General features: G+C 45.4%; 1 protein-coding gene across 3 annotated transcripts in view; it reads left to right on the top strand.

Moving 5' to 3' along the window:
* LOC116847662 (polypeptide N-acetylgalactosaminyltransferase 5) overlaps positions 1-8959 on the top strand; it is a 26536-nt gene that overhangs the window by 10381 nt on the left and 7196 nt on the right. For all 3 annotated transcript variants that reach the window (XM_032822914.1, XM_032822895.1, XM_032822905.1), the window contains 2 exons: positions 7481-8272; positions 8363-8681. In XM_032822914.1, coding sequence (XP_032678805.1) covers positions 7651-8272; positions 8363-8681 — 941 coding nt within the window. In that variant the 5' untranslated portion in view covers positions 7481-7650. The remainder of the gene's footprint in view (positions 1-7480; positions 8273-8362; positions 8682-8959) is intronic.

The raw sequence follows: 8959 nt of genomic DNA, 5'->3' as shown, positions 1-8959 counted from the left end.
CGAAAAAACACTTTATCGCGTTCCATTTTTCACAAAGCAAAAGAAATTGTTGTTTAGGAAAATAATTGTGTATGCTGACTGAATGTTATCGAGAAATGTCGAAATTAATCACAAACTACCTGTTTCGTTAGTAATGACTACTAGAACTGTTTGCATTGCCATCTAACATTTGCGGGCGGAAACTAAGTTAAGGTCCTAATAATTTAGCTGGAACAACTCAGATCTCTCTATTCTAAAAAATTTTATTCTATATATATGTACACACAATTATATATATTATATAATAATTGTAACATCGCGCGGCGTAATTAAATATCGTTTCTCTCTCTCTCTCTCTCTTCCTCTCTCGCGGGTGAAACAGTGACGTAAATGGCGCGTATACACCGAGGAACATCAAGCGGTATCATCCATCACGAATTGTAATGTACATATTATTTGTATAATTGTATTGTATTATAAGCAAATATTTATTCGGTGGATACTAATTTACTTAAATCTAGGTATTTCTTTTAGGTAGAATAAACAATTGCAAAGTGAAAAATGAATCGTGAAAAGCAAAAAATTTTCTTATTTGAAAAATATCTTAGTAGAGATAAATATGTTATCGGCACACCGAATAAATATATTTAACATTCTGGATATTTTTTCTCTCAATTTAACGGGCAGTGGCTCAGTTAATATAGTCCGTGGCTATTCCGAGATAATTTGAAGTCGAAGTTAATTTGACACTTGAATCGTTGGGTAAATTCATTAACCAAAATATTCTACTCGTTCGTCGACGCGGTAGCACGGAGGACTTTAAAGAGTAGAAACAGGAGACGACTAGACACAGTCGACTATCCTTATCACATTTGCGCATCACTATTGAAATGATCACCCAACATCTTCGTGTCGGAAATTCACTTAGGTCGTGCAAAAGATTCGATCATCGTTTTATCAAGTCGCAGCGCTCACATTCGTCATACGTTAACCGCGATAGCGATAATGCGCTCTCATTTGCCAGCGTGTGCGTGTGTGCGCATTATGAATGAAACTCGATGCGACGGGAATTCTGCCGGCAGCGTGACGTGAAGTTACGTTTATTAGCCGATTATTTCGCAAATTTTACGCGCGCGTTTCCCTCACATTTCTCGCACGACGACGGTTCGTTTCTAATTATTTCGAAAAATGATAAGCGGCTACAAAGTCGGCGCGTTGTCGTTCTACAATTTCATCCGACCCGCGTCATTCGTTATCGCGGGACCGTGAATGTGAAAATGTCGCGCTAACTTCGCGATAATTATTGCTCGTAAGTTGGACGTGCGATACGTTTTGTAAACAGCTGTCCACGCTCGCGTATCTCGGTCTACGTCTAAGTGCCTTCTCCTCTCCAACGGCGTGACACAATGCGATATTTATTTTTATATTTACTTTGATCTTCGCTTATATAAAATAGCTGTGTGCATAAAAGCCTCGCTCATCTCTCCTCCCTCTCTCTCTTTCTCAGGACGTCCGTGAAACCGGTTCTTAATATCCCCCTTGGCGGACGGGAATGCGCATAGCGATCATTTCGCGTCACGTCCGTTCGAACTTGAGCGGAAAAAGCTCTCGAAAGAAATTAATCCGATCTTCGTTGCACGCCGCGGAGTTCGTTGATATTTCGCCAATTACGTACGGTTCGATGGCGAGCGCCCGTCGTGCCTTTCATGTTTCTTTTTTTTTTTTTACCCTTTTCACTCGCGAGAGTCTGAAATATAATTTCACGAGCGAGCTGAGCTCCATCCTCGCGATGCGTTTACACAGAAAAATACACACCGCATTCAAGTAAACTTGTTACTCTTTTATGTATTACGTACATTGAGAAAAAAATATTTAAAAATTCACTTCTATAGGAGGATATAACAATTATTCGCAGAAATAAAACTTTGTTTCACAGAAATACACTTTATATCTCACAAATAAATTTTCAAATTTTTTCCCCCAATGCAAGTTTACATATCTCTCACAAATCGCAAATGTATTACAAGTTCATCGTAAGCATCATATCTATTCAAAATGTGTCTTAATAAATTTAGTAAATTTTATAAATTTTAATCAAGAATATGGAGTCGAAATAAATTTTCAAAAGACAAAGGCCCGTATTCTGAATTCTCTTTTAACGATAAATGAGCCTCTAAAAGTGGCTTTCTGATTGGCTATGAGTCACTTTTAGAGGCTCATTTAAAAGAGAACTCAGAATATTGGCCAAAGTCGACTCGACTGTGTCACACCCAACGTGACGTTTCCGTTAAAAAACGTATAGTGTGACGTTTTAGAGTTAAAGGAAAGAAAATAAGTTGAGTAAACGTTTTTCCCAGTGACAGAATATTTTTCTCTGTGCTATCGTCGATTTGACGAAGCCGCGGATAAGAGCCGAGATAGACGAGTCCCTCCACCGCGTAATTATAAGTTCGATAATTCCAGGTCGCGTATCGTATAACGTCGCATTAACACCGAGAGCTTCGGCCCTACCGACCTTCCTGTGCGATTAGTTCAGTTAATTTTCGCTGTTAAGGGCTCTAATTGATCCCCCGAGGCGCTCCCGAGGCATTTAAGATGTTACCGTGTGTGTTATCGGACGCGAGGAGCTTAAAGCGAACAACAATCCTCGACAGGATGGCGAAGTGGAACGTTCTCGCGTGAACGTTGTTTGGGAATTCGACGCGGCTTTGACATTATCAGTTTGACACTATTACGTCTCGCTGCAACGAGAATGAGGCGAGGATCCTCGCTGGCAGATTTCTGGTGGTGTCTTTTCTCGTCTCAGGTTTAGCGCGCGATATAAGTTTCATCGTCAACGTTAATTCATAATGCGCTCGCATTATGTATACGTAACAACGTAAGCCGAGGAAAGGCAGATCGTTGCTCTGCTGCGGCTTCGCGCCAACTGAAACGTGAATTAAGCACCTTCGCAGCGCTGGTAAATGCGAAATTGTGACACCGGCGTATCGTCAATCACGATCGTTGCCGTTCCTCGCGACTTCGACATCCGCCTCTAATTATAGCTAATTGTATCCGACGAGAAAAGATTGCCGATGGACGCGCATGGTCGATACATCGAAACGCACGCCTGGCAATTCCGAGTCTAATTTAAACGCGCTCCTCGCTGCATTTTACTCGGTTGATAAACGGCTTTCGCGCTTTATGTTGAACGAGGTTGGAACCGGAGTTGTAAACACATCAATTACATTTTTCTCCATTTAATAATCGATTTCTCAACAAATGTGCACTCCAATTCAGCTAATTGACGATTGATTTTCCGGATAATCGCGTTTGACGATAATGCACCTAGATGTTCCTTAATTAATTAACTAAAAAATGGTAAAATTGGTGGTTGTTTTGCAAAATGGTAGAAGACTTTCAGTTCAGTTTGATCTAATCCACATACACACACATGAGATATAAGAAACTATAGTCAGACACTCTGTACACATGTCAGCAGTGGCTTTCAATTCTGACAACTTCAAGCGTTGCAATTTCATTCAATAAAAGGTGTGCAGACCCTTCAGCAAGTGTACATTCGATTTCGGATTTCGAAGGAGTGGACGTGCGCGGATTAGCGCTTTTTACGGCAAATAGTAAGACGACTTAGCTATCCATTGTGTTGGAGGATTCTCTCTGTCTCTCTCTCTGGCTCTTTCTTTCTCTCACTTTCTTTCTTTCTCTCTATCTCTTAATATCATTACCTCGCGTCGCACTGCGTCAATGTGATATTGGCGGACTTTCAAGCACTTCGATTGCGACGGCCCTCCGCGAGTCGAAGCGACGAGGGCTGAATGCGACTCAAATCTGATTACGCGTCTCTGAAAAGCGTGTCGCGCAGCTTTTATTTTATCGTGAGTGCGGGTTGGGTGCGCGTTACCAGCAACGAACAAAGACTCGGGCTTCAGTCGAATTATCGGACGAGTTATTTGGCTAACGACTGGCGAACTGAAACACAGCCGGCTAATTGAAAATTAAGTGACTGAGTCTCCCGCGGCGATTTACTCACGAATAGACCCGCAAGACTCGCGGCGTTTTTAGCGTTATCGATGGATTTCCTCGCCAATTCGGAACGTTCGCCGAATTAAGACCCGGAGGGGAGATATTCGGGGATAACTCCTCTGATTCTCCCTGACCCGATGCACCGAGGAAAGCTCGTTGGCGTGTGTGCACGAAAGTCCCGATTGCGCTTTTAAGTGGCCTCGGAAGCCGCTCTTTCCGCGGTGCACTCGTTCGTTTCGTCGATCACGATGCGAACCGCACGGAAACAATAGGAAATAGCGTGTGTGTGAACGAAGACGACTGTCGCGATCGAGGGCGAACACGCGATTCATCACTTTGTCACGACGATATGTCGCTTTTCGCGAAGTGACACCTCGTTCGAGCGATCGCTCTTCGCGCTCCCGATATCGATTTTAATCGGCTGCCTGGATATCATTCCGCTAATAGTGCCGTGTGTTATACCGTATTCGCGATCGTTATCATTACGACCCGCGGCCGTAATGTCGTATGTCATCGTCAGTTCGCCACGTTCGCGAACACCTTGTCACTATTGAGAATTGCAGGAAATGTTGCATAATAAATACGGCTTATTGTGAGCGATATGCCGCCGGGAAAGCGCGGAGGACGCTTTTCAGCGTTTTTTTAGCGCGGAGACGCGGAGATGAGAGGAGGAGGGGGCCGTGTCATCCGACGTTACAGCATTACTAATTAAGGCCATCACATAAAAAATTCCGTAAGAACTTAAAACGTAAGCGTAAAGAAATCGACTAATCCCAATCGAGCACTCGGCTCTTCGTAACCCCTCCATTATTACGAAGAGCCGAATACTCGATTGGTCGATTTCCTTACGCTTGCGATTTAAGTTCTTACGGAATTCTGTGTGTGATGGCCTTTACAATTGTAACTGGTGTTATCGCGAGCCTGTTCAGCACGACACGTAAGAAGCTCCAGCGAATATCTCGAGTCCTGAAACTGAGGAGAAAACCCGAATGTTAATGAACAGATGTTCCGTTCAAGCGACACATCCGATCAAGCTGATCGGAATGTATATCCGTTTGTTTAATCTCGATCGGATCGCGTGGGACTTTCCTCTCACTGTAGAAATCCCGCGTGACATTTTTTGTGCGACATCCTTACGATAAATTGTTGCAACATTACATTGACTACGTTTACACGGCAATGTTAATCCGGCTTAGTAGCGGCCGTAGTTAGTGAATTCTTGGATTTTATTGATATATTCTTTTAGATCTAAAAATGAATTCCAGTCGGACTCGAGAATTCATTAACTACGTTACAGTTACTAATCCGGATTAACGTTGCCACGTAAACGTAGTCATTGATTACAACTGCAATTGGTGTTATCTCGATTCTACTCGCCACGAAGAGTTTCTCTGGCGTCAGCTCGACGGTCTTGCTCGCGCGAAGATCCTTCCAATAAAACGCGTGCATACATTGCAAAACTCGATGGATGATTTCGCCAGGTGGCTCGCTCCAATACACGTATCGTCGATTGCACTGTGCCGTAACGGCGATTAGTTTGCGCGTCGTGCGTTCAATACGCACGCCACGTCACGGTGTAACTGGCGGACGGGAATATAATAAAGTACAGTAATGGAGCACTCGGTGGCGATACACGCGTCAATAAGCTCCCCTTTTCTTCCTCTCCAACCAGGAGACGTCTTCTCTCGCTGTTCAATTCGCGAGTGTCCCTCATTGCCCCGCTGTCGCCTCGATTCTGAGAGCAGCAATTTTCACGCTCGAAAATTGCGACAAATTAAATTTGCACACACGCGCGCGCGCGTGTATACTTTTCCCCACATGGACGCGCGCGCTTTTTGCGCGTCATTCGCGACGTTTTTCTTTTTGTCGCAAATAGAACATTCGCGATGCAACCGGCGGGGAATGTCACCGTGGCTCTTCGAGCACAGTCATCCGGCGTTATTACTCCCATTTCCCGCTCGTTATCGTGATGAAAGTGAATTATTTAGCGGCCGCTAATTAATTAGTACCATCGGGAGCACGGTTGTCTCATCGCAATATAATTTCCCAGGCCAAATAGCTCCGCGCGCGCGCGCGTTAGTGTGCCAGCTGCGTGGGATAATTGGCCGCGGATCCGCATTTCCGCCGTGTCTTCGAAACGCTTCGCTATTACATTATCGCCGCTTCTTTTTTTCTCTCATGCTCGCTCCTTTTTTTGTCGCAGTTACAACTGGTACCGACATCGATTGCGACCCGCCGCCGTTGTCGCGTTGGTACCAGAGGTACCACAGGCACAAACCTTCTCATCGCAAACTCGTTCGTAGCAGTCGCGCGCGCCGAACGATGTTCCATAACGCCAATTTTTTTGCGTGCTCCAAATTGTACCGTGGAAGTTTCGTAACAGTCGTCCCGGCTGTTCTAATTTCAATCGAACTTTCGATTCCGTGAAGCGGACGAGGATTGTATATCTCTTTGTGATTCTCTCGACACGCAGAGAAACCCAAAACGAATAGCGTTCGCGAAGCTCTCGCGCGTTGTCGTAATTCGCGATACTTCCGTAACTGCGCAATTTTTTTTACTTTGCCGTCTTCTGTTTTGTCGCTTAATAAGGGTAATCAACAGCCATGTTGTAGCCAAAACACCATGTACCGGTATGATTGTGTTGAAGGTAATAGATAACGAATTGCACATGGCATAATACGATAAAGACGTGCGCGACGTATACGCGAGTTTATCTCGTTGCAACAATTATCTGATCCGTGGAATTACCCCCATACGTGAACGCGAATATGCATATGCAAGTCACGTGTAATTACTACACGCTGGCTATCTATTTTCCTCTGTCTCTCTCTCTCTCTCTCTCTCTGCTCTCTTCTCCTATTTGCGAGAAGATCGACGTGAAACTTGCGCGTCGATTAGTCGATAGGGGAGAAATGGAACGATCTGTTTGAAATAGCATTCTCTCTTCGCGATTGATGTATGTTTCGTACGAATTAGTCATGTGCTAAGCGTCTACCGTTGGCTGTCGACCGCTCCGATTGCTCTTACAACAGCACTTTTCGTTCGCGCGAATTACCAATCGTGCGCGACGATTGGGCGCGGGTAACACGTCAGCAGGAAACGTGAAGAGATTTTTTATTCCTTAACGCTTGAAATTCCCTCGAGACTTTTATACGGGCGAGAGAAAGAGAGAGAGAGAGAGAGAGAGACGCATTATAAATTCCATTTTAATCGACACGAATCGCGCGATACGCGAGCGAAGTTAGAACAAAATTCCGGAATTCACGGAATCGTGACGAGTGTACGGGAGTGAGGCGAAGGGGCGAACGGGATCGATCTTTTGAAAGAAAGAATTCCAACTGCGTCCGCCGGACAGCCTTTTAATACCAAGTCGGGAATCCACGGCGGCGATCAGAACGCACGCACGCACGCACGCACTCACGTTCTCGCGGCAGGCGTCGAGAATCCGTAATAACCGAGACTGTTTTCTGTGTTGCAGCGTTGGTCCTTCCAGTCATGTAATACCACGAGGAGCCGGCCAAATTAGCGGAATTCAGTAGTAGTGAACGTTCCTCGACTCCGTTCCCACTCAAATCTCGTCTCGTCTGAGTCTGAGCGCGGAGACTGGGTGATGAGCTCGGGGCACAAGCGGAAGAGCGCCGTTGAAAGATGTTCCGCTCCAAGATTCGCATTCACACGTGTCAAGTGATACTGCTGACGTCGCTAGTATGGTTCCTGGTCGACGTCATGGTGCTGATGCTCTATTCGGACTGCATCGGAGGGTCCGGATGGAGCTGCTCGGATAATAAGCAACAGCAGCAACTGCAACAGGCGCTATCCGAGGAGCCGCCTCAGCGGTTTCATCCGAAAATACCGGTGAGAGAGACGTCGTCCAAGCAAGAGTCCAGCAAGAGACAATATTCGCAGTCGAGGCTGCACCTGTGGCGGCCGGCGAAGGTCATCCGCGAGAACAAAGGCAGTCCTGGCGAGATGGGGGCGGCGGTGCACATTCCGCCTGAGAATGAAGCTAAACAGCAGGAGCTGTTCAAGCTGAACCAGTTCAATCTAATGGCCAGCGACATGATTTCCTTAAATCGATCCTTAAAGGATATCAGGCTCGACGGCTGTAAGAATAAGAAATATAATAAGTATCTTCCAGACACGAGTATCGTTATAGTTTTCCATAACGAGGCATGGACCACCCTGCTAAGGACAGTCTGGTCCGTCATAAACAGATCTCCCAGATCGTTGCTGAAGGAGATCATCCTAGTGGACGATGCGAGTGAGCGCGGTACGTTTGTCATTTTTTCAGTGTCGTGAGGAGAATTGTCGGTGTCACACATATCTTCGTCATAGTGACATGTGAACGTTGATTTTCCAGAGCACTTGAAGCAAGACCTAGAGGACTACATAGCGACACTACCGGTTCCCACGTACGTGTTCCGCACCGAGAAGAGGTCGGGTCTGATAAGAGCGAGGTTGCTCGGGGCGAAGCACGTGAAAGGACAAGTTATCACGTTCCTGGACGCGCACTGCGAATGCACCGAAGGCTGGCTGGAGCCGTTACTCTCGAGAATCGCAAATGACAGGCACACCGTAGTTTGCCCGATCATAGACGTGATCAGTGACGACACTTTCGAGTACATCCCGGCCAGCGACATGACGTGGGGAGGCTTCAATTGGAAGTTAAACTTTAGATGGTACATTAACAACGTTACTAGTATCGCGAGAGCTTTTAATTGCATTATCACCGCGTTCCTTTGTCTCGAGCCGGCTTGACCTCGCGTCTTGCAAAAAAAGGAGAAACGGGCGAGAGAAATTTGTGTTGCAAATGCGAAAATTGGCTTGCATATTTTGCATGCGATGAATAGTTAGATCTATAGATAGTCGAAGCCACACGGAATACTGAATCTATTGATCCACATACCGATATATATATATATATATATATATATATATATATATATATATATATATA

This window comes from Odontomachus brunneus, unplaced genomic scaffold, assembly GCF_010583005.1.
Source record: "Odontomachus brunneus isolate Ranch 3 - 2012 unplaced genomic scaffold, Obru_v1 Obru_scaffold_004, whole genome shotgun sequence".
In the NCBI taxonomy this organism is placed as follows: domain Eukaryota; kingdom Metazoa; phylum Arthropoda; class Insecta; order Hymenoptera; family Formicidae; genus Odontomachus; species Odontomachus brunneus.
The sequence above is the reverse complement of the archived record's forward strand: the minus strand, read 5'-3'. Positions and strand labels throughout refer to the sequence as shown.